The sequence below is a fragment of the Squalius cephalus genome (assembly GCF_949319135.1).
Source record: "Squalius cephalus genome assembly, chromosome: 6".
NCBI lineage: Eukaryota > Metazoa > Chordata > Actinopteri > Cypriniformes > Leuciscidae > Squalius > Squalius cephalus.
Window position 1 is genome coordinate 48624007 of NC_137127.1, and position 26702 is coordinate 48650708.

The window sequence follows — 26702 nt, forward strand, 5'->3', positions numbered from 1 at the left end:
GTGTGTGTACGGTACTGATGTCTCCAGAGCACATGTGTGTGAACAGTACTGATGTTTCCGGAGCACGTGTGTGTACGGTACGGACGAGCTGACCTGTAGAATGACCCCTGTGGGCTGCCGATGGCCGTGGGTCAGTGCTGCGGATGGAGGACACCTGGGCGGCACCTGTGTGGACATGCTGAGCAGAACCGTGCCGTGAACCAGAGTCCTGCAACACACAACATCAGTCACAATAGCTCACAGAAACACGGCTCGAAACACATCCACTGCAGATTAATATACTTAACACACTCTATGGATGTGAGCACAGACTGTTGCATCATATCACAATGCAAGTGTGTGTGGTGTGTGGCACTGCCAGAGTTGGGAAATAACTGACTGTCTGAAGACTAAAAGTTGGTTAAAGAAGAAGATATTTTGAGAAATGTCTCAGACAGTGTTTTTTGTCCATATAATAAAAAGTCAATGGGGTGCAATGTTGTTTGGTTTCCAACATTCTTCAAATATCTTATTCTGTGCTCCATTACTGGACATGCACTTCTTTAAATATGTCGAGTGAATACATCCACTGATACTACTATTGTAAGTTGTGGGGGGAAAAAAACAATATTAAACAACAGACACTGATATAACTGAATATGAAACAAAGCAAAGCAGAATTATGAATATTTCTATGCTGGTGTCACCATTGCCTTGTGCATGGCGGTCCAGAACCACAAATTCCGTAATTATGCATAAAAGTATTGACAGCTAAACATACTCTTACTGTCACTGACACAAATGACTAGTGGGCTTTTACTGCAAAACAACACAAAACATGCAACAACTGTTTAAGAACAGCAGCATATTCAGTCATTTTGGGAAGCAAAAAAAAAAACCTCACAAAAGTCCTGGTGGAACAGATAATTGTTGACAAATTTTTTTTATTGATACTTTGGTAAGTATATTTCTTATAATATTGCTGTGTTATTTTTTACGCGTTATATTTTTGACGACAATATGTTTAACTTGAAATCGTTTAATTATCAAGCATCTTTCATCTTTGTTATAATTTACAAAATCTAAATCTAAAACCCTTCTTGTTACCAAACAATTTCATCGGTTATTTCCGTGACAAGCACTGGAAAACTGTTCGAGTCAGCAGGAATGTGCGTTTGCATTCGTGCACATGTGTGTGTAGAGCATCTGAGAAACAGCAGACAGATAGAAGACAACTAAGAGAAATCAGTGCTTTATGAAAGAGCGTTTGATGGCATACTTGTTGTTGAAGAGAGGAAGGGCCGCCCAGCAGAGAAGCTCAGGGCTTTTGGACTGTTTTGAGCCCAATAGATGAAAAGTCAACATTGATTCATATGGCAGCTCTCTAACTGGAACAGGAAACACCAATCTGAAACACACACAACAGAAACAGAAAGAACATCAGGGTGAAAAACATATTTTTCTCTGAACTTTCACAGTCACTCAATCATGTTTCACAGCAGGGAGTTCACTAGATAACTGAATCATAGAACACGTATCCTAATGTTTTATTTATCCTAATGAATAATCTTACCCTTAACTTGCTCACCATTTTGAGCATAATAAGAGATTTCCAGTATGTAAACACCCAGAGCGCATCATTTAGTGAATGTAGACGTTAATTAAAACTCTTTCTGCCGTTGTATTAATCCGGACCTGTTATGCTCTTTCTCAGAGTCTTGATGTTGTTTTCAGGCTCTACTAGAGCAGGTTTTCCTGCTTGAATGTTGATAAAAGCAGAATAGGTTCTTTTCCCTTTTGAACCTAATCCCAATAATGGCATACACAAACCAAAATAGACTAAGTTCATGAGGCCTTTGATAAACTCGATAAAGAAAGCGCCCGGTTTCTTACAGGCGGTTGCAGTGGATCTTGCAGTGCAGCTGCAGTGACGTGCTGATGTTCTCACACAGAACCGGTTCCGTCAGATTCCTGCCGCAGTGTGTGAGCGCGCAGCTCACGCTGAAGTGATCGTAGCTGAAACACACACCACATCTCATTCATTCATCCATCCATCCATCCATCAATGTTCTCTGTGTCTTAAAGAGACTGTTCACCCATAAAGGAACCTCCTGTCATCATTGACTCCTGCGAGCTGCCAATGCAGTGGTGTTTATTAGCTAGTTACATTAGTTCATGCATGTATGGTATTGCTGATTTGAGGTAAAATGATGTTTTTAGTTTTATTTATTTAATTTCATTCAATTTGAGCTTCAGACACACAAAGTATTTGAGCAGTGTTTACAGTAAATTAATGCATGGCCCATTGTTGTCCCAACACTGTTTTGTTTGTTTTAACAACTTACAATTTTGAGTAAAACTTTCTTGAGAAATGTAAGGTAATCCATTTCCACATATTAAGTAGACTTGTAAAGAAAACAGTTTGGTTGCACTTTATTTTACAGTACGTGCACTTACTAAGAACGTACTGGAAAATATAAGGCAACTACAGGGGTTACGGTCCTTGCACACTGAGTCCGAAATTCTCGTCCGAAATTTTAGCACGTTAAAAAATAAATACGACCTCACGTTTTGTCAATCTCGTTTACACACTGCCTCCGAAACTTTCATCTATCTTAAAAAAATTCGGATCGGGTTCGATTCTCTGAGTTTTTTGAATCCGTAGCAAGCATTTTGAGAGGTGTTCTGACAATTCAGAGCCACCGAATGACGAACACGAACATTTCAGACTCAGTGTGCAAGCACCTTTAGCGGTGGGTTCAGGGTTTGCATCTAGTTACTACCCAGTTATTGTGATTATAGTCTGTACACGGGGAACAAGACTGTAAAATAAAGTGATACCAAATGTTTGGTTTGAGTTCATGTACTTAAATCTTTAATTTGACTGAACTAAGTTTAACTTGTAAAACGGAGTTACCAATACTCAAGTTTCCTGTGTGTGTTCTGCACTGGTGTGTGTGTTGTGTGTGTGTTCTGCACTGGTGTGTGTGTTGTGTGTGTGTTCTGCACTGGTGTGTGTGTTGTGTGTGTGTTCTGCACTGGTGTGTGTTCTGCACTGGTGTGTGTTCTGCACTGGTGTGTGTTCTGCACTGGTGTGTGTGTGTTGTGTGTTCTGCACTGGTGTGTGTGTTCTGCATTGGTGTGTGTGTTGTGTGTGTGTTCTGCACTGGTGTGTGTGTGTTCTGCACTGGTGTGTGTGTTGTGTGTGTTCTGCACTGGTGTGTGTGTTGTGTGTGTTCTGCACTGGTGTGTGTGTTGTGTGTGTTCTGCACTGGTGTGTGTGTTGTGTGTGTTCTGCACTGGTGTGTGTGTGTTCTGCACTGGTGTGTGTGTTGTGTGTGTGTTCTGCACTGGTGTGTGTGTTGTGTGTGTGTTCTGCACTGGTGTGTGTGTTGTGTATGTTCTGCACTGGTGTGTGTGTTGTGTGTGTTCTGCACTGGTGTGTGTGTTGTGTGTGTGTTCTGCACTGGTGTGTGTGTTGTTACATTTACATTTACATTTACATTTATTCATTTAGCTGACGCTTTTATCAAAAGGGACTTACAATTGCTATATACAGTATGTCAGAGGTCGCACGCCTCTGGAGCAACTAGGGGTTAAGTGTCTTGCTCAGGGACACATTGGTGTCTCACAGTGGATTCGAACCCGGGTCTCTCACACCAAAGGCATGTGTCTTATCCATTGCGCCACACCACCCCTTAACACACTGTTGTGTGTGTGTTCTGCACTGGTGTGTGTGTTGTGTGTGTATGTTCTGCACTGGTGTGTGTGTTGTGTGTGTTCTGCACTGGTGTGTGTGTTGTGTGTGTTCTGCACTGGTGTGTGTGTTGTGTGTGTTCTGCACTGCTGTGTGTGTTGTGTGTGTGTTCTGCACTGCTGTGTGTGTTGTGTGTGTGTTCTGCACTGGTGTGTGTGTTGTGTGTGTGTTCTGCACTGGTGTGTGTGTTGTGTGTGTGTTCTGCACTGGTGTGTGTGTTGTGTGTGTGTTCTGCACTGGTGTGTGTGTTGTGTGTGTGTTCTGCACTGGTGTGTGTGTTGTGTGTGTTCTGCACTGGTGTGTGTGTTGTGTGTGTTGTGTGTGTGTTCTGCACTGGTGTGTGTGTTGTGTGTGTGTTCTGCACTGGTGTGTGTGTTGTGTGTGTGTTCTGCACTGGTGTGTGTGTTGTGTGTGTTCTGCACTGGTGTATGTGTTGTGCATGTTCTGCACTGGTGTGTGTGTTGTGTGTGTTCTGCACTGGTGTATGTGTTGTGTGTGTTCTGCACTGGTGTGTGTGTTGTGCACTGGTGTGTGTGTGTTCTGCACTGGTGTGTGTGTTGTGTGCATGTTCTGCACTGGTGTGTGTGTTGTGTGTGTGTGTTGTGTGTGTGTTCTGCACTGGTGTGTGTGTTGTGTGTGTATGTTCTGCACTGGTGTGTGTGTTGTGTGTGTTCTGCACTGGTGTGTGTGTTGTGTGTGTTCTGCACTGGTGTGTGTGTTGTGTGTGTTCTGCACTGGTGTGTGTGTTGTGTGTGTTCTGCACTGGTGTGTGTGTTGTGTGTGTTCTGCACTGGTGTGTGTGTTGTGTGTGTTCTGCACTGGTGTGTGTGTTGTGTGTGTTCTGCACTGGTGTGTGTGTTGTGTGTGTTCTGCACTGGTGTGTGTGTTGTGTGTGTTCTGCACTGGTGTGTGTGTTGTGTGTGTTCTGCACTGGTGTGTGTGTTGTGTGTGTTCTGCACTGGTGTGTGTGTTGTGTGTGTTCTGCACTGGTGTGTGTGTTGTGTGTGTTCTGCACTGGTGTGTGTGTGTGTGTGTTGTGTGTTGTGTGTGTGTGTGTTGTGTGTGTTCTGCACTGGTGTGTGTGTTGTGTGTGTTCTGCACTGGTGTGTGTGTTGTGTGTGTTCTGCACTGGTGTGTGTGTTGTGTGTGTTCTGCACTGGTGTGTGTGTTGTGTGTGTTCTGCACTGGTGTGTGTGTTGTGTGTGTTCTGCACTGGTGTGTGTGTTGTGTGTGTTCTGCACTGGTGTGTGTGTTGTGTGTGTTCTGCACTGGTGTGTGTGTGTGTGTGTTGTGTGTTGTGTGTGTGTGTGTTGTGTGTGTTCTGCACTGGTGTGTGTGTTGTGTGTGTTCTGCACTGGTGTGTGTGTTGTGTGTGTTCTGCACTGGTGTGTGTGTTGTGTGTGTTCTGCACTGGTGTGTGTGTGTGTGTTGTGTGTTGTGTGTGTGTGTGTGTGTTGTGTGTGTTCTGCACTGGTGTGTGTGTTGTGTGTGTTCTGCACTGGTGTGTGTGTTGTGTGTGTTCTGCACTGGTGTGTGTGTTGTGTGTGTTCTGCACTGGTGTGTGTGTTGTGTGTGTTCTGCACTGGTGTGTGTGTGTGTGTGTGTGTGTGTGTTGTGTGTTGTGTGTGTGTGTGTTGTGTGTTGTGTGTGTGTGTTGTGTGTGTTCTGCACTGGTGTGTGTGTTGTGTGTGTTCTGCACTGGTGTGTGTGTTGTGTGTGTTCTGCACTGGTGTGTGTGTGTTCTGCACTAGTGTGTGTGTTCTGCACTGGTGTGTGTGTGTTCTGCACTGGTGTGTGTGTTGTGTGTGTGTTCTGCACTGGTGTGTGTGTGTTCTGCACTAGTGTGTGTGTTCTGCACTGGTATTAAACGCCGGTCGTACCCGTGGACCCAGTCGGGCAGGAGCCTGTAGAAGCCGGTCAGGTCGAGCTGAAGCATGTGTGTGTTGAGCCGGACGGTGGATGCTGGCGGATCGGGAACATCCGGTCCTCTGAAGTCCAAATCAAAGTTTGTGAAGAAAATGTGGAGCAGCTTCAGCAGAGCTTGATGGAGCGTGACTACAGCTGAAACATGCAGACTTTACGCTTACGAAGACACTCAAAATCACAGACAAACCACTCGTCCCCTACAGATCAAACAGCATGTTTCAAAACATTACTTAATACTCACCAGTTTCACAGTCACTCATTTCCACTGGAGTCTAGGGAAAAGAACATTATAATTAATAATAATTCCTGGGAAATGAAATTCCTTCAGTGACCCACATGCAGAGAGAGTAAGATGCGGCCCGTACCCGTGCCAGAGCAGCGAAGCGCTTGAGCCGCCCGACGGCCTCCTCTAGATCTGCTGTAGTGACGCCACACATCTGCTCACACACACCGCCGACGCTGTCCACGACCGCACTCACACACACGCCACACTGACACACACACACACACTCATTCATTACATTCAGTCATGTCTCTGAGCGCTGCTGTCAGGTAACTTAACGGAATAGTTCACTTAAAAATAAAAATTGTCATCATTTACTCACCCTCAAGTTCTTTAAACCTGTATGAGTTTCTTTCTTCTGCTGAACACAAAAGAAGATATTTTGAAGAATGTCGGTCACTGAACAGCCCATGGACCCCATTGACTTCCATCCGTATTTTTTTTCCTACTATGGAAGTCAATGGGGTCCAACAACTGTTTAGTTACTGACATTCACTTTTGTGTTCAGCAGAAGAAAGAAACTCATACAGGTTTAAACAACTTGAGGGTGAGTAAATGATGACAATTTTCATTTTTAAGTGAACTATTGCTTTAATATTCAGCAATATCACTGATTTGACTGCAGATGAGAACAAAGCTTGAACTGAACTGATCGGAATAATGACAATAATGTGTCCTGTAGAGATGCTTTGCAGCAGTTTCATTATTACACACCATCATCTTGACAAAACTCAGTCCATCCGTCAACTGATGAAGCCACTCAGATCATTCAGAATAAACTCTAAATATGTACAGAATTTCTAAGCATTTCAGTCATGCATGTGGAGTTGAGTGAAACACAAACCTCGCTTCTCATGAGCTCGTTTACTTCCTTGCTGTAGATATTTAGTTTCTCCTGCAGACACGACCTAAGAGAACAAATGATATTCAATATGTATCAGGAAATTGAAATGGTGGCAATGTATTTCTGTACATTTCCCATACGCATATATGCAACATTTGGAGCAAAACAAAGTTCAAATTCTAAAATGTAGTTCCAGTTCTGGTTTTAATGTAAATGTAAAATTCATTTAAATGCCTCAATGTGCAAAATTTCAAATAAAATTGATGCGAATCCATCAAGGACAAAAAAATTATTTTGAAATTGCGCGTTCATTAATACTATGAAATAAATTCAATGTTGGTAAGAAAATGCAGTGACTGCATTTACATATTCATGTCACAGCTAACAACATAATCAACTTTAATTTTGCAAATCGTGACATATATAGACGACTCGACGCTGGCGATATGTTATGCCCTAAATTAATACATGATTAACTAACTGTATTTTTCCATGTACATTTCTGAAATGCACTTTCTGTAAAGCTGCTTTGAAACAATATGTATTGTGAAAAGCGCTCTACAAATAAATTTGAATTGAATTGAATATATAAAGTGATGTTTCAATTTAAAAATAAAATGCACCAAGCAGAGGTAAGGGAAATGTACATTAAAATACAGGAATACCGTACATAGACAATTTACATTTCAAATGGAATTTTGTCAGCTTTATGCTTTCATAGTGCAGACGTAAACAAACCTTATTGTGTTGAATGCACAAGCAGAAGCGAGGACTTGATTAAAATGAAACGTCTGCCTGTCGTCTTCCTCCTACAGAAACATGCAATCCCATAACAATATGAGCTTCTTCAAATGAGTAACTGTTTTGAGCCACTGTAATTAAATGTCATACATCTCGCGTCAGGGTTTTGTCAACGGTGTCCCAGAGCATCATCCTCACGGGAACATCTGAAGCAAACTTATGATACGCCTGGATGCGTTCGTGAGATCCCAAGATTTCATCACTGGAAGAGGTAAAACAAACGGCAACAATATCTAATGCACTTAAACAACAGCAGAGATAGCATTTCCATTCAGCAACAACAAGAACATCAGATCCACTGCTTAAATCACCTTCTGAGAAACTCCTCAGAGTCACAGAGTTTCATCAGGTATTGTCCACTGACAGCAGCTTCATGATCCAGAGTCTCCAGAACCGCCTCCATCAGTTCCCGGGCTGTGCTGCTTACTGATGAAACAATGCAAATAAAGTTTGCCAAACTGTCCGAAAAGCTCCAGCCTAATGTAAAACTGAGCGTGTCATCTGTTGTAGTGGTAGTAGCAGTATTTGAGTTTATTGCCATATCAGCATTACCGGCTATGACATGGCAGATACATATTAAACATAACAACATAATATCATAAGTACAACATAATGAAAACAAACTTAGACAGAAAAATGGTACACGAGTCCAATTCTATAAAAGATTCTTTAAATGTACTTGTGCTTGTACAATTCTGGATCCATAAATAAATCCTTAAAAGTTTGTCCTGATAAAAAGCGCTGTCTCATAACACTAAAGTTTGGGCAGTCCAAAAGAACATGTTTTACAGACGAGTTGGTACTCAGTATTTTGGTGCTTGAGTGTGTCCTCTGCAACGCTTACGTCTCCATCTGATCGGCAGCTCCACAGAGACCCACGGCACAGAGACCCTGAAGAGCAGATCATCGGACACGAGCACAGGAGCCACACGGGCCCAGAACACACTCCTGCTGGACTCGTCACGGGTCTCGCTGTGTTCTGAGAGGATTCTGACAAACAACAGCATTACAGACACGAATACAGATGTGCTCAGTTATTCATACTGGAGCAGTGAGCTTTATGAAAGTAGCTGTGTGAATTGAATTTCACGTTAATGAAAATCTACATGTGAATTCAGAACACATGGATGAAATTCGACAGCCATATATGAACATTAATATGTTGAAAAAGACTGATGCATCTTACCGCGATGTTGACATGCAGAGCAATGCTGTTCTGCTGTTGCTGCCGTGGGCTGAATCAAGTAAGTCGATGTTCCAAGAGCCCTGTAGACATAAGAGAGCAATCATAATATGTACGGTTATAGAACGCTTGAAACAAGTCTATTATCCTCTGTTGCACAGTGAGGCCCATGGAAACAATGTAATCTTACACTTTGCAAGTCATGATGAATATACAAAAAGAAAAGCCTTTTCTTGTTCACACTTGGTGGTCATTTCGAAATCTTTTCTTTTCTGGCAAGATGCACCAGGACTAGGGTTGGGTATCTTTTTCATTTTAACGATTCCGATTCTGCTTATCGATTCCGATTCTTATCGATAAGAGGAATAGAAATTAAAATTTTAGAACAAAGAATCCGATTCCTGACCTCAAGTATTCGATTCCAGAATTGGAAACGATTTTTGATTCCCAACCCTAACCAGGACGCACGTTTCTGAAAACAGACCTCTTTATAAATCTGTCGATCCACTGTTAACTCGTAATGTGCACAGCATTCTGCAACAAATATTTTTCGGCATTTCTACACTTATTTAAAGTCGTGATGTAAGTTGGATGGATTAAAAATTTTGCAAAAAACTTTGATTGTGTCCGTGGGAAATTGATTGGATCTCATGTGAGTGACAGGTTGCCCCGCCATCGTCATAAGAGAAGAGAAGAGAAGAGAAGAGAAGAGAAGAGAAGAGAAGAGAAGAGAAGAGAAGAGAAGAGAAGAGAAGAGACGAGACGAGACGAGACGAGACGAGACGAGAAGAGAAGAGAAGAGAAGAGAAGAGAAGAGACGAGACGAGACGAGACGAGACGAGACGAGAAGAGAAGAGAAGAGAAGAGAAGAGACGAGACGAGACGAGACGAGAAGAGAAGAGAAGAAAAGAGACGAGAAGAGAAGAGACGAGACGAGACGAGAAGAGAAGAAAAGAAAAGAAAAGAAAAGAAAAGAAAAGAAAAGAAAAGAAAAGAAAAGAAAAGAGACGAGAAGAGAACAGAAGAGAAGAGAAGAGAAGAGAAGAGAAGAGAAGAGAAGAAAAGAAAAGAAAAGAAAAGAAAAGAAAAGAAAAGAAAAGAAAAGAAGAGACGAGAAGAGACGAGAAGAGAAGAGAAGAGAAGAGAAGAGAAGAGAAGAGAAGAGAAGAGAAGAAAAGAGACGAGAAGAGAAGAGACGAGACGAGACGAGACGAGACGAGAAGAGAAGAAAAGAAAAGAAAAGAAAAGAAAAGAGACGAGAAGAGAACAGAAGAGAAGAGAAGAGAAGAAAAGAAAAGAAAAGAAAAGAAAAGAAAAGAAAAGAAAAGAAAAGAAAAGAAAAGAAAAGAAAAGAAAAGAAGAGACGAGAAGAGAAGAGAAGAGAAGAGAAGAGAAGAGAAGAGAAGAGAAGAGAAGAAAAGAGACGAGAAGAGAAGAAAAGAGACGAGAAGAGAAGAGAAGAAAAGAGACGAGAAGAGAAGAGAAGAGAAGAGAAAAAAAGAGACGAGACGAGAAGAGAAGAAAAGAGACGAGAAGAGAAGAGACGAGACGAGACGAGAAGAAAAGAGACGAGAAGAGAAGAAAAGAGACGAGAAGAGAAGGAGAAGAAAAGAGAAGAGAAGAGAAGAGAAGAGAAGAGAAGAGAAGAGAAGAGAAGAGAAGAAAAGAGACGAGAAGAGAAGAAAAGAGACGAGAAGAGAAGAGAAGAAAAGAGACGAGAAGAGAAGAGAAGAGAAGAGAAAAAAAGAGACGAGACGAGAAGAGAAGAAAAGAGACGAGAAGAAAAGAGACGAGAAGAGAAGAAAAGAGACGAGACGAGACGAGAAGAAAAGAAAAGAAAAGAAAAGAAAAGAAAAGAAAAGAAAAGAAAAGAAAAGAGGAGACGAGACGAGACGAGAAGAGAAGAGAAGAGAAGAGAAGAGAAGAGAAGAGAAGAGAAGAGAAGAGAAGAAAAGAGACGAGAAGAGAAGAAAAGAGACGAGAAGAGAAGAGAAGGAGAAGAAAAGAGACGAGAAGAGAAGAGAAGAGAAGAGAAGAGAAGAGAAGAGAAGAGAAGAGAAGAGAAGAGAGAAGAGAAGAGAAGAGAAGAAAAGAGACGAGAAGAGAAGAAAAGAGACGAGAAGAGAAGAAAAGAGACGAGACGAGACGAGACGAGAAGAAAAGAGACGAGAAGAGAAGAGACGAGAAGAGAAGAGAAGAGAAGAGAAGAGAAGAGAAGAGACGAGACGAGACGAGACGAGAAGAGAAGAGAAGAAAAGAGATGAGAAGAGAAGAGAAGAAAAGAAAAGAAAAGAAAAGAAAAGAAAAGAGACGAGACGAGACGAGACGAGAAGAGAAGAGAAGAGAAGAGAAGAGAAGAGAAGAGAAGAGAAGAGAAGAGACGAGAAGAGAAGATAAGAAAAGAGACGAGAAGAGAAGAGAAGAAAAGAGACGAGAAGAGAAGAGAAGAAAAGAGACGAGAAGAGAAGAGAAGAAAAGAGACGAGAAGAGAAGAGACGAAAAGAGACGAGAAGAGAAGAGAAACGAAGAGACGAGACGAGACGTCGCTGTGATTCTGATTCAAGATTATTAAAACAGTAATGATGTGTGCCGATAAATCATTTAGAATAAACACTGCAATATTCCATTAAAAAAATAAGGATTGTAATTTTGATTTCATTGTGATTTTACAAACAATCAGATACTGCACATAACCTTGTTTAAAGGTTTGATCTATGAATGCGACAATAACCCAGACAGCAACATAGTGTCGACCCAGATCTGGCCCACATCTGGTACATGGGGAATCCACATATAACAGATCCAGCCCGATCTGAGCCAGCTCTGAGCCGACACTATGTTGCTGTCTGGGAAGCATTTTCAAAAATTGGGAACGATGAGGTGACATCATTCTCTTTACCCTTCAACCATCGAACATCAAAAGGAAAGTTTAACAAAATATTAACAAATTACTTTCAACAGAACATGAATAACTTCAAAAGCTCATAGGTCCATTACAGATGTATTTAAATATCACAGTAGCAATATTAATAAGCCTATATTTTGAAGTGTTGGTGCTTAATGTAACACTATCTAGTGTAAACGATAAATCACGTTTGAGATTTGTGCTGGGTACTGTACACAGGCCACCAGGGCACCATACAGACTTTATCAAAGAATTTGCTGACTTTCTATCAGAGTTAGTATTGACTGCAGATAAAGTACTAATTGTTGGTGATTTTAATATACACATCGATAATGAAAAAGATGCATTGGGTTTGGCATTTAAAGACATTGTAAACTCTATTGGAGTTAGACAACACGTATCAGGACCTACTCATTGTCGTAATCATACTCTAGATCTAATATTATCACATGGAATAGATGTTGATGCCGTTGAAATTCTGCAGCAGAGCGATGACATCTCAGATCATTACCTAGTCTCGTGTAAACTTCATTTAGCCAAGGCTGCAAAGCCGACTCCGTGTTACAAATATGTTAGACCTATCACTTCTGCCACTAAAGATTGCTTTATTAATAATCTTCCTAATCAGTTTCATCATCTTAGCATCCCAGATAGCTTAGAAGAACTCGATATTGCAACAGAAACTTTTAACTCTCTCTTTTCCAGCACTTTAGACACAGTTGCTCCGTTGCGCTTAAAGAAGATTAAAGAAAATAGTCCAACGCCGTGGTACAACGAGCACACTCGGGCCCTTAAGAGAGCAGCCAGAGAGATGGAGCGCAACTGGAAGAAAACAAAACTAGAGGTATTTCGCATTTCATGGAAGGAGACCTCGATTGCTTACAGAGAGGCTTTAAAAGCTGCTAGATCTGCTTATTTTACAACCCTATTAGAAGAAAATAAACATAACCCTAGGTATTTATTTGAAACAGTGGCTAAACTAACGAAAAATAAAGCTTCAAGCCCAGAAGTTTCCGAGCAGCACAGCAGTAATGACTTTATGAACTTCTTCACTTATAAGATTGATAATATCAGGGGGAAAATTATAACTATGCAACCGTCTACTACAGTATCGCATCAGGCAGTGCATTGTAGTCTCCCTGAGGAAAAAATTTGATTCATTCATTGCTATAGGAGAGGAAGAATTTACTAAACTCATAAATTAAACCGCTTGTTAAAAAAACGCAACTTGATCCTACAGAATTAGTCAATTACAGGCCGATCTCGAATCCACCTTTTCTGTCAAAGATACTAGAAAAGGCGATATCCTCTGCTAATTTCCTACTACTAAATTCTGAAAAAACAGATTCTAATTATTGGACAAAAAACGTCCTCACGTAATAACCTAGAACTGTCTAACACTCGATGGCTGCTCTGTCAAGTCTTCGTCGTCGGTTAGGAACCTGGGTGTGCTCTTTGATACCAATCTTTCATTTGAAAGTCACGTGTCTAGTATCTGTAAAACCGCATTTTTCCATCTTCAAAATATATCTAAATTACGCCATATGCTCTCATTGACAAATGCGTAGGGCTGGGCGATTTAAATCGTGATATTGTGCGCATCTCGTCAGTAAAGCCGGTTCCTTGATTAGTAGTAAATCGCCATCACCTGGCGATACGTCCGCAATTTTAATGCGATATGGCTCAGCTTGTCAGTTAACTACGGCTCTTTGTAGTAAATGCCGCTCCATCTGAAAGCAGGTGATGGCGATTTACTACTAATCAAGGAACCGGCTTTACTGACGAGATGCGCATAACAATATCACGATTTAAATCGCCCAGCCCTACAAATGCGGAACAATTAGTTCATGCGTTCATGAGCTCAAGGCTAGATTATTGTAATGCTCTACTGGGTGGTTGCCCTGCACGCTTAATAAACAAACTACAGCTGGTTCAAAACGCAGCAGCTCGAGTTCTTACCAGAACCAGGAAGTATGACCATATTAGCCCGGTTCTGTCAACACTGCACTGGCTCCCTATTAAACATCGTATAAATTTTTAAATATTGCTGATCACTTACAAAGCATTAAATGGGTTACCTCCGCAGTGCTTGAGCGAACGCATTATAGTCCTTCACGTCTATTGCGATCTCAAAATTCCGGCCAGTTGATAATACCTAGAATATCAAAATCGATCCTTTTCCTATTTAGCACCAAAACTCTGGAACAGTCTTCCTAACATTGTCCGGGAAGCAGACACTCTCTGTCAGTTCAAAGCTAGACTAAAGACACATCTCTTTGACATAGCATTCACATAATACATTATAGACTTCTATAATTCCATATTAGGCTGCATAGATTAGGTCAGCTGGAACCGGGAACACTTCCCATAAATCCTGATGTACTCGTTACATCATGAGAAGACACACACACACACACACACACACACACACACACACACACACACACACGTCCCTGTGAAGGCCTCCTTCCCTTTTCCTCTGTACAGATAAAACGTTATCATATAATTCCGGTTCGCGTGGACATGCGGAAGCGATAGAAAAAATTCTGTATTATGAATTTTTAAGGTCAGACAGGAAGAACCTGTTTCAAGGTTTGCGTTCTCGAGCCACAGACACTGTTGCTGTGCGGATGAGCGGCCGGAGCGCGTTAAGGTCGTGTTAGCGGCCCATAAGTTAATCACTAATGATCTTTACAACGGAAGTGAAGCGATCAAAACTAGCTTTATCTGGACAATAACTTTATCTGGACAATAACTTTATCTGGACAATAACTTTATTCTAGATCTGCTGTAAAGCCTAAACACTGTTACTGTAATCTCCTGTTATCGCTGTAAAGCTGCTGTGAGACTCTATACTGTTAAAGCGCTGTATAAATGAAGGAGACTCGACTGACTATATTGTGTATGTTGCGTGAATAATAAATGTTCTTTCATTATCTGGAACATTGATGGATATTTCAAAGGGCTTTCCCACATTTTGACAGAAAACAAATTGTGTTTCCCTGATTTATAAATATTTCAGTAAATACTTCTTATTTGAAATGATTTGTTTAGAATGTAAACTTACAAGCGTTTAATCCTAATTACATATTAGCTGTAGTAATTCTAAAGCTTACACTTGAACTATGACCCGGAATCTGCCCCACCTACATTTATTGTCAGGAGCTGCTAATGTGCTTTATTTTATTCATTTAGGCCTATTGTTTGCTTGATATATTAATATAATTAATATAATAAGCATCTACTTTTAGTAGCTTAGTACTAAACATAGTTGTTGAAGTAGTAAAGAGTGAAGTAAAATGTAAGTAAACGTTTAGCTAGGAGCCAAAGTCTTTCTGCCACGTAACTTCTGCGACGCTAATGTTCAGTGCCGGTTATGGCGAAAATTAATGAGGGACAGACTATGGTTTTATGGCTTCTATGGTTTTACCAGATGTCACAGGACTTGTTTGTAATTGTAATGGCTGTATATATGTATGTGTGTGTGTGTGTGTGTGTGTGTGTGTGTGTGTGTGTGTGTGGCTGTACAGTCAAACCAAAAATTATTCAGACACCAGATATAATTTTTTATATTTTTTTCACTAGTGTGATCAGGACACTATAGTTCATTACTGTGAGTGAGGAGAGCAGAATACAGTAAACTGTGGCATATTACACCCAGAAACTCTTCATACAGAGACTACCAGTGACATAATTTGCTGAAGTGTGTTTTCTTTAATTGCTAATGCTCTTTTTACACACAGACTGAACACAATGAAGCATTGCTTGGTGATTGGTTGAGCTAAACTGGTATTATCTAATTGTGTAGTTAAATTTAACAGCTGACAGATATTCAACATAATTCATGTGTGAGACAGTCTAACAGAAGGACGGACAAAACCAGTCAAATATCATCTGAGTTCTGCTCATATTTCATTACCGTTCTCTAAACTATAGCGAATAAACTGTGATGATGTGAGACATGTTGAAGGAGTGTGAGTGAATCTGGGTTTGACTGTTTGTGTCTCTGTGTGTGTGTGTGTGTGTGTGTGTGTGTGTGTGTGTGTGTGTGTGTGTGTGTGTGTGTGTGTGTGTGTGTGTGTGTGTGTGTGTGTGTGTGTGTGTGTGATCAGTGATGACGATCTGTCACCTGTGGCAGGTGTTGTCCAGGTGTTTCACTCACAGCTGCTTCCTCATTCTTCATGTCCACATTCACCTGCTCTTTCCTCTGGTCGGCTGCTATTAAACCAGAGACGGGTGTGTATAAATCCAAATAATCCTGCTCTGAAAAGACAGGAACATCCCATCCATGAAAGACGTGATCCTCAGCACAAGGATCCATTGGATCAGAGACAGAGAGCTGTAGGCAGTCCGGTTTTATATGTCTTTATGGCCATAAATATTTAAGGCATTTCTTCATCTGTAAAAGAAGAGAGAAATCAGGTTTTCCTTTCACTCTCTCACCGGCGCGGATCTTTTAGTCGTCTTGAGTGAGGTTGTGTGGGTCAGACTCAGAATCGGAATAAAAGAGTATTTTGGGCTGTTTTAGATTAAACGACGGGGAAGTAACACAAGCAGGAATTCACAGGCTCTTTTCAGCGCGAAACTCTGGCGGACTCGGACTCGGCTCCTCCCACAGACGATCACCTGTATGGAACGCCAAAGGGGACATCAGTCTGCACGACTGTCATCTAAAGCAAACTTATAACATAATTATAACAGTGATTAAACCCAAAGCTAAAGTGGGTGGGAGTAACGAACACAATGTGCTTGCTTTACTGGTGCAAATGGTCCCCATCTGTAAATTTGATTTACAAATAAATTTTACAATTTTATAATTTACCTTACATTACTTTCTTTACCTTAGTATGTTGCATATCACAGGATCAAATTTAAATCGCATTTTATTATTACTTTTAAAGATAATGTAAAATACCAGTAAATAGAATTAAATGTTTAAAAACATTATAAACATATATTTTAGTACCCCTCACTCCACAACAAATCCTTTTTTAATTTAACTGTAGCCTACTCAGAACAAAACAAGAAAAAAATTAAAAATATTAGTAGTCTATAAAATATACAAATTAGAGTGGTATTCTTTACAAACAATATTTATTTTAAAGCCTTAATGAATTTATTTAAAGAGAAACTGAAATTGGCATTGAAGCCCTGAGCATCTGTGAATTTGCTGATTTAGTTATAAACATACATTTGTACAACTACCTTGTTTAATTCATTCAAACAGCAGAGTAAATATTGATCAGTCTTTGAGCGAGATGTGATTGGAACTCAAAACCTTCTGATCTGGAGCAGTGGCGTAGGCAGAAATTGTATTTTGGGCGGGCCAGTGAAAAAGTGAGTGGGCCTTTAGTTTTTCCTAGAAAAAAAATGACTTCAATAATAATTAAACCTTAGAGAGTAGAAAAAAGAATAGACAAACTGCAAAAACAGTTACAACTTTATTTTGCAATATTCGGCAAAGGCAATAACAAAACACTGTCTAATCATCATGTTCAACCAACAGAGCTCAATAAAGGCTGGACAAACCACCAGCATAGACAATAACCTGTGTATTTATTCAGGCTAGTCAGCAGTGCAAAGACAGTTCACCCGAAAATAAAGTAGGCTAAAAGTAAAAGAAATTCAAATAATGAAAACTATCAGCAGAGCACGGTTTGAAATAAATAACAACACACTCCCTAATTTCTGTTAAATCAACCATACAATGCAATCAGCCTGGTGGAAATTACACTTTTGTGCCAAAAAATAGCAACTAATTTAAACTAAAGAATGTAGGCTAGCCTATAAGGCATACAGCTATACACAACACACCACTAACTTAAGGCGAGACACTACAGGTGAATAGGGTAACATTTTAAAATAATAGATATTACCATAAAACTTCCTCAGTTGATCCGGAGAATGACAAACAACTCATTTTGAGAAAACAGCATTTAAAGATTTGTAATGTAAAAAATCATACTTTTTTAGTAGAAACAACTATTTACAGACACAACATCTTATCAAATCATCAGCAACAATACAAACCACCTAAAACACATCAAAACTTATAACACAGCATTGATGGCCTTCAACTGAACAGAACCCCAGTCAAAAACACACATCAAAATGTCAGAGCACGTCACATGATGCATCTGAACGAATCACGTTGTCAGAAATTGACATCAGCCAATGAGATTTCGCTTTTAGAGTTAAATGCCCCATTGTACTTTCAAGATTGGTTGCTGATTAAAGGAAATGACCATTTGGATCCAACAGCATTGTACAGGAGAGAGAGAGAGAGCTTTTCAACGGTGTTTGTGATGACAGGTGCAGACAGCGATCGCGGAGCAGCGTATTGATTAAGAACGCCAACTTTTCTTGAATTTAGGAGAAATCTACAGACGCAAATCGACAAAATGTAGTAAAATAAAGACCTAAATGTGTATTTTGGACTTTTTTTCACCACAAGTCTGAAAGAAGGCATTGAAGACAAATAGCCCAAAATCTCAAAATTGACCAGTGAAAAAAAACCCGATGTTTTTGCCTGCCGTGTCTCGCCTTAAATCACTTCACAGGCAAAAATTAAGGAAATTCATTAAACAACAGGCGTACCTTTGTTGTTTTCATTCTACAAAACAAGACACAAGTGCCTGGGTTTAGTGTTGAAAATAGTCTGTCACAGAGTTCTTTTTCAAATAACTTTATGGCTAAAAAGCAGCTAGCAAAGTTAGCTGGCTAAAGGCCGCCAGAGCCCGCCGCCCAGAGAGTCTTCCTGTCGGAAACCCTAGCAACCATAGCAACCAATAACGTTCGGGAGAGAGGCTTTCTACAACTTGCTTCAACAGTTCCATTTTATTCGGAAAACAAATTAAACACACACACACCAATCAACAATAAATCAGGTTTATATTAAAGTCCCTGTGAACCGGAAGTTGGAAACGACTTTTCTCCAGTGTTGTGACGTATTTCCAAGCGAAACGGAATATTGAACAGAGGGCGGGGTTTAACTCTAGTGCTCCTCCTCTCCATCTCTCGCTCATAGCAGACTAACGGTTTGAGGAGTGGTTATAGACAGGGTCAATTTTCACAAAATCAGAACCCCGAAGGCATTTTGTGATTATTTATATTATACAACATTTCTAGGGGTATTAAGGGGTGCTGAATCCAAATCTGCTGTATATGAAGCTCAAAAATGTCCCAAAATGCCTCAAAATTGAGAAATTCTAAATGGCCGCCACCGCCAGGCTGACATCTATTTTTCAGTCTTTCATCTTTTTGACTAAACAAGGTACAAACATGAAATAAATGTGCTTTTGTAAGTTTCCCTACATGGGCAATTCAATGCCATATTCAGATTTGAGATGTCATGTGAAGAAACTGCTTAGATATTGCAAAAATAGCTGTTTTTAACTATGAACTATTATTAATTAATTAATAATTAAGTTATTATTATTAATATTATTATTACTATTATTGTTGATATTATACATTCTTTACCTTAGTATGTTGCATATCACAGGATCAAATTTAAATCGCATTTTATTATTACTTTTAAAGATAATGTAAAATACCAGTAAATAGAATTAAATGTTTAAAAACATTATAAACATATATTTTAGTACCCCTCACTCCACAACAAATCCTTTTTTAATATTACTATTACTGTTGATATTATAAGGCTACATTTACTTACTTTGTATTTTGTTTTGAGGTCAAATGTACAAACAAATACAAAAAGTTACAACCTTTAATTAAATGTTCACAGGTTTTCACACATGGGGAATTTAACATCCTGTCCTGATTTAGATCAAGTGTCAATAATCAGCTTGAAAATCACACAAGTATAGAGAAAAAGGTGGTCATTAGTGATAAAGAAGTTGTCAATCAAATAAGATCCAAAAGCAGGAAGATCCATGGGTCATGGTGATATTTATTGAAATATATGCCAGTAAAAGTTACAGTGACAGCTTATTCGCAGTCCTCTTCAATGTTCTGGCAAGTGTTGTCAAGTTTCCTGCAGTTGCATGCGTCTATACATTCCATGCGACTCTTTCTGAATAATAGAAGAATAGAATAGATAGATTGCAACCAGTACAAGTACAGATACATTGGAATACTCTACCAGTCTATCATATTTGTACATTCTTGTACACAATGATCAACATCAGCTAATTCCCTATACACATACCTGCAGCTGCAGCGTTGGCTGAGGCATCCCTTGGTACACCCACATGAAGTGAACTCCCTGCAGGCTTTAGGCATAGGTGGCAGATACATTAGCTGTGGCACTAATTGACCTTCCTTGTGCAACCATCCCATTTCATCCACTGGAGGAAGATCAGGATGTGGCAGGTGAGCTTGGTTCCAGATTGTCGCTTGATAGTGTGAACGCATGATATGAAACTTCACTGCATCTGAGGTTGGAGGCAGAGTCTCTTGTGGACGACCTTTGCAAAACAACTTCACTCTTGCTTTGTTGCATGTATCAACCTCGGGCACACCATACATCTTACAGATGAATTTCTCTGTTGAATTCACAATATCTTCTGTGAGAGGGCCCTTCCCAAGGCCAGTAAGATCGGTGTGATGTTGCTCGAACACCTGCCAGGCTGTTTTCTTTCCGTGACCGCTGAACTGAGACACACTATCACAGCCAGTGATGGCATGGAAGGCAAGGAGTGTGTCCACTTGATCATCAGAGAGTAACTTGCGAATGTCATGTACTGGAAAATACTTTGGATCCTTTGATGTTCCAGCTTTCATGTAGAGATGGGTACATCCAATTCTGTCATGATGTGCTAGAAGTAGAAGAAGCACGTCTGTGTCATGCGCTGACACCACTATTGTGTCCATAGGAGCCTGGATGCAGTGCAAAATCAGTCGTGTATCAGCCTCCTCATGGTCAGCAGTCAGAGAGGATATTTCAAGTTCTGGATCTGATGACTTGACAGTGGTTGCTTCAGCAAACCCACCTGATACTACAACCACTGGCTCATATTCTGGGCTGTGTTCTATCAGATGGTTTGAGAGTAGTCGAGCAAGATCTGCTTTGTTCTCTTCCAGTGCCATGAAGCTCGACCAGTCTGCTGGAAGTGGAACAGAGTCATTCACGATCTCTCTGCGTACTGGTCGGTGGCGCTGTTTACGCTTCTTTCTTGTGCCTGTTTTGATGGATTTGTCATGGTACCTGTCGAAGACTACATCAACCCTCTGGTACTTCTCTGCCATCTTCAACACTGTGTCAGCAAACTTTTTGGCATAGTTGCCGAATGTTGTGATGTCAGGCAGCTTCCCAAGTGCCATTACAAGTGCTTGGCCATCAATAAGAAAGCAGGTGGGTTCCTGAAGGGGCACATCTGCAGGGGTTTGGATATGTTTTGTCAGTATATTTGCTAAAAACAGATTTGTTGGTGGAATGTAGACTGCTGTTAGTTGCGGCCAGAGATGGCGGGATGGGCATGAGTTCATGCTGGAGAATATTTTCCAGGTCTACCTTACGACCTGCTCTGTAAGCTGTGATGAGCCTTTGTAGAATCTGCCTGTCCACTTTGATGATGTTTTGCTTGTTCTTGGAAAGTTGCACGACTTCATACAAAGAGGCAAATGTTTTGGCTTTGTTCTTCCGAATGGGTGACTTCAGATCCAAGTGCTGGTCACTATCTGGAGGTTCACACAGACGTTTGTCCACAAACACTTTAATTTGTGCCTGTCCAAGGTGTTCTGCACCAAGCAGAGATTGTTGAATCTAGGGTGTGACCATGTCCTTGTTGATTATGTTCTTGAGTGTGTCCCCACCATCTTGAAACACACCGTGCTCTTTTAATGATTGACATATTCTGCTTTCATCCACATCATCTCTTTCCATTCTACTCTTTGTGCACTCTGTGTGTGTGTACTCATCGTCTTCATCATCTGTTGTCAGTCTCAGCATCGCTGTTGTCTGAGAAGCTATGACTGTTCTCAGATTATACGATAGTGTCCATCTACTGAGGGATGTTGGTATCCTGGTGATACCTCCACTCTTTTTTCCTGTAGCGTTTAGCCACTCTGTACTTTGATCCGCTAAAACATGATTGAAGCTTCGATCACTGCGTTTTACCACGAAGTTGCCTTTCTGAAACTCAAGGAGGATTTCTGGTGGGAGAGCAGACATCTCAGCCAGGTACACAGTACCCCATCTGGCGTAGTTGATATGATCGTACCTGAAGAAGAAGGGCAGCATATGTTTGAAAGCATACAGGTGGAGATCCCACAATCCATCACGTTGCGCTCTTGTGAAACAAAGTAGGATGCTGACCATAGTCATATAGTCCCACCAGAATGCAGCATTCGGGTCATCAACTGCAAGTGATGCAGAAAATTCTTTCATGGGCTGCTGGAATCGGTCTTTGGTCAGTTTGTCGACCATTTGTGCGATGTGATCAGCATCTATGGACTGGCAGAGATCTGCGAGTTCAACTCTCAGTGTAACATCAACCTCATCCAGATATGTGTAAAGCTGTGGGAGTAGTAGTTGCCAAAGAGCCTGCAGGGTAAGCTTGTGGGTCATCATAGCACGTGCATACCCCTTTCCTGCCATGACATGCTGAGCAGCATTTGCTCCCAGAAGATCACACTTGACCCATAGCTCCCTCAGGCCAGAATCAACCATGTGTTGTCCTATCACACCCAGGAAGTTCATGGCAATGTGAAGGCCTCCAAGGCAAGGTATAAGCACGCCCTTGTATTCTTCTACTGACCACTTCAGTTCTAGCAACTTCGGATAAAGTGCCTTATCCACTGTCAGAATGACATGCTGTTGTTCCATTGATTTGGAGACATGGAGCACTCGCTTGACGACTGTGTTCAGTGTATCGAGTTCAGATGCAGGAACCTGGATGATAGGTAGGTACCCTACTGTAGTTTTCTCTGGGTTGACTGTGCTTGCCTTTTAATTATACAATGTCCAGGAAGGTTTTGGTTTTTGAGATGTCCTGGACATGAAGAAGGCCATGTCTGTAGCTTGTGCTTTCTGTGCTGCAGGACATTGTTCAGATGACTGTGTGAAACAGTCTGCTGCTAATACACCACTGATTGGCGGTTCTGTTATTCCTCTCTTTGGTGCAGGTATGATATCAGTCATTGCCTTGGGGATGTTGAGGGTGTCTGACCTGGAGTAAAGATCAACTCCTTCAAGGAGATCACCTTCAGGTGGACCACGTTGCCAGGCAGTCAGTTGAGTGGCATGGAATGTCCCTTTTCCATCCAGAGTGTATTCGTTGATGTCAACATTGTCCGCTGAGAAATGAACAAAGCGACCCTTTACCAGATTTTGTGGAACAACGGCACCATCATCCCCCATGGTCTCCAAGGTCGTCTTAGCCAGTTCAGTGTCAAGTTTGATTACCTCACGGTAACTCATAACATGACCTGCCTGGTGAAACATGTTCACCAACTCCTTCGAACGTGTAGCTTGATGAAGGGTACAGGCCAGTCCAATGTGCTTCGGAGTGAGGAACTTGTCTCCACTAGCTGTGTACATAAGATCCTGTGCAATGCTGAGGACTCTAAGCTGTCGTTTGGCTGTGTTCTTATCATAATCTTCAGTGTCATCCTCCAGGAGGCGCTGACCACCTAGTAACAAGTTGAGGAACATGTACAGGCTGTTGGGTATGCTGTCTATTGCTCTGTTTTCACTGATGTCTATCCGTTCTTGTTTTGGATGTGAGATCATATCTCTTCGGATCTGCAATGCCACATGGACCATGTTCAGGAACATATCTTGATCCTTATGTTTGAATGTAGGAATAACTCTATGAATATTGGAGGTGTCGTCTTTCAACATTGTTGATACTGGAATATGCCGGTATTTGGATGGAACCAAGACAGTACGAGGTTCATTTCGAGGCTGATCATGCAGTACAACAAAGTCGTATATGCCCTCAAGACGATCAGCTATTTGTTCCTTGAAGGAGTTCCTTCGGCTTAGAAATCTAGATGGTATATCTAATTGAGCCTCATTAGCTAGTGTAGAGTACCGGTCCCACACATGTACAAGATCCAGAATATCCGCTTGATTTGCTGATTGTTCAAGTTCTTGGCAGATCCACTCTAATGGCATGTCTGTGCTCGGAAGTGACTCCATGCGTTTGGTCCTACGTTCAAACCTGGTCTTGCAAGTCATGTGATAACTTCCTTCTGCAGCTATAAGATCATTTACACAAGCTAGTTGCACTCTTAAGAATGAATCACACTTTGCTGCTTGTAGGATTCTGCTGCTGAATTTCATTTCTTGTATGAGATGTAGTTTTTCTTTCTGATCTTGTTGGCAAAAGATACACTGCTTCCAATCTATTGGAGGCATTTTGCTCCGTAGAGTAACATTTTGCAGAGTTGGGGTGGATGCAGATAAACTTGGTTTGGTATCTTTTTTCAATTCTGCCTTCAATTTCCTTTCTATTTCACGTTTATTCATGTATTTTGCTCGGCAGTCCTTATGCCATAAGAATTGCTGAGGCAAGTCTCCTTGAAGTATCTCAGTAAGTCGATTGGTTGCATCTCGGAAATTGTCATGGTGTAATTTCATCTGGAGCTGTCTTATAGTGTCAGCTGACTGGAGGCCATCCTTACTAACTGTCATGAGATTTTTCTTATTGTCTTCCTGGCATATGATGCATAACTGTGGCTCAGATGACATTAAGCTTTCTTGGGTATGGTCTATTTCTTCAGCCATGGTTTTTGTCGCCAAATGACTAATTCAGACCTACAAGAAAGAGTTGGTTCCCAACCTGTGGGCCGCCGATGTATTGCAGGTGGACCGTGGGAGGCCTTTCAATAGAAAAAAATAAAAAAATTCATGAATTCTGCTTTTATGTCATTTTTCCTTTTTTATTCAAAATATTCACAAATTTGTTTGATATGGCATGAAATATCTGATAATCCGATTATCAAATATATGCAAGTGGATGTGTTTTGTTGTTTAAACCCCTTCATGTTAGTCATGTTAGTTGACCTGTATGCGCGATGGGCGCCCCCATGTTAGTTTGTGCCCCAGACGCAGTTCAGAGAATCAGATCTGTTGGATTTACAACACGTGAATTCATCCACTTCTCCCGAAATACATAACAGTAAGTGGCAGGTGAACTGGGAAAAGAATAGAGTAAACTTTGAAGTTACTTACACAATGTGTATCTGATATGAATACAACGTGTCTAATTATAATGGAAAGGATTATTATTGCTTCTTCCATAGACATCAGTGTGTATTTTACATACTCTAAATGTATTGGTTTTTTTAGTACTTATATGAATTTATAAGTCTGAAACCTACATTATGTGGTTGAAAACACTGAAAAGTTTTGATATATGGCAGCTCTGAGCGCACCTGTCTCTGGCTCAGTGCCAGCCAACGTGCTGCACTAACCGTTCTAATCACACCGGTGTGATCGTACGCTCCAGGGACCAGCCTAGACTGATCACACCGGTGTGATCGTACGTGTGAAAGGGTTAAATGAAATAAATTTAAAGTCTTTCCTCCAATCAGTCAGTGTAAAAGCAAGTGTGTTAAGTTTACTGACTTTGATGTCATCTAGCTAATCGTGCTAATAGGCTTTTTTTAGTGATCAAAAATGCTAAAATATATACTGCAATTATTTAAACTACTTAGATAGATATATAGATAGAAACGTTATTGATCCCCTTGGGATGTTTATGAAAACATGTCACATTATGAAAATATACACTGGACATGACTTTACCTGTTAGCTGTCTTATGTTTCCGATCAGCCGTTCTGAGTGTGAGAGTGGAGAGAGGCTAAGAAAGGCTAAGTTCGGGGGAGGTGTGAGAAAGGCCAAGCTCGGGGGAGGGTGGGATGATATCGGGGAGGGCAAAGGTTGGGGAGTGCATTATAGCACATTTGACACATTTTACCTCAAAACAAAATACAAACTAAGTAAAAGTAACCTGATAATATTAATAATAATAACATAATTATTATTTAATAATAGCTCATAGTTAAAAACAGCTATTTTTTCAATATCTAAGCAGTTTCTTCAGAATGACATCTCAAATCTGAATATGGCATTGAATTGCCCATGTAGGAAAACTTACAAAAGCACATTTATTTCATGTTTGTACCTTGTTTAGTCAAAACTGAAAAATAGATTTCAGCCTGGTGGTGGCGGCCATTTAGAATTTCTCAATTTTGAGGCATTTTGGGACATTTTTGAGCTTCATATACAGCAGATTTGGATTCAGCACCCCTTAATACCCCTAGAAATGTTGTATAATATAAATAATCACAAAATGCCTACAGCACTTTAAATAAGCACATTTTCAGAAATTCTGCCTAGACTATTAAGCGTTTTCAAACCAAGCCATCAAACCTACGTCATCAGAAAAAGACGCCATTCCAGACCGGAAGAAACTTTTCAGATTTTGATTAAAGATTACCATGGTAAAAAAAAATTTTTTTTATATTTACTTGCACGGATTAATTGTTCACCGCAAGACTAGTAATATGCGCTAACAAAGTAAATAGGGTCAATTTTGATTTCATGGGGACTTTAATATATTTTCTTAAATACATTTGAATAATAAAAATTAACTAAAAATGTATTTTGATCAAACTTGCCTGGTCGGGCCAGTGCCGCCCTGGCCCATTACTGGCTACGTGCCTGATCTGGAGTCAGACGCAATACAATTGCACCACGAGGACCTGCACTTCTGTGAATTTGCTTATCAAGTAATAGGGTCTAGCTAGCCTGGATGCCAGCCGAACTTAGCCAGAACTTAGGTCAGGCTAGGGTCTAGCAGTGAGGATTCCTGAATTTTATAAAAGACTTAGAAACACTACCGGTGCGCTATGAGCTCCTGCACTTCTGTGGGTTTGTTGAGCTAGTTATATGGTCTAGCTGTAAGGATTCATGAATTTTTTTAAAAGACTCGCAGTCAGATTAGGGATTGTTTGACCTCAACGTGATTTGAACACGCAACCTTCTGATCTGGAGTCAGACGCGCTACCGGGTTGCGCAACGAGGTCCTGCACTTCTGGGAATTTGC

The 26702-nt window shown here is 40.7% G+C and overlaps 1 protein-coding gene across 1 annotated transcript in view; it reads right to left on the reverse strand.

The window, feature by feature from the left end:
- Positions 1 to 16331, reverse strand: part of pik3c2g (phosphatidylinositol-4-phosphate 3-kinase catalytic subunit type 2 gamma) — a 57894-nt gene extending 41563 nt beyond the window's left edge. Inside the window, exons 1-13 of the mRNA XM_079873333.1 lie at positions 15841 to 16331; positions 8777 to 8856; positions 8435 to 8580; positions 7902 to 8016; positions 7681 to 7792; positions 7528 to 7598; positions 6790 to 6853; positions 6028 to 6153; positions 5904 to 5934; positions 5617 to 5797; positions 1873 to 1995; positions 1259 to 1387; positions 94 to 208 (exon numbers count right to left, since the gene is read on the reverse strand). Of these exons, the coding sequence (XP_079729459.1) occupies positions 94 to 208; positions 1259 to 1387; positions 1873 to 1995; positions 5617 to 5797; positions 5904 to 5934; positions 6028 to 6153; positions 6790 to 6853; positions 7528 to 7598; positions 7681 to 7792; positions 7902 to 8016; positions 8435 to 8580; positions 8777 to 8856; positions 15841 to 15999 (1452 nt within the window). The 5' untranslated portion in view covers positions 16000 to 16331. The remainder of the gene's footprint in view (positions 1 to 93; positions 209 to 1258; positions 1388 to 1872; positions 1996 to 5616; positions 5798 to 5903; positions 5935 to 6027; positions 6154 to 6789; positions 6854 to 7527; positions 7599 to 7680; positions 7793 to 7901; positions 8017 to 8434; positions 8581 to 8776; positions 8857 to 15840) is intronic.
- Between the last annotated feature and the right edge of the window lie 10371 nt (positions 16332 to 26702).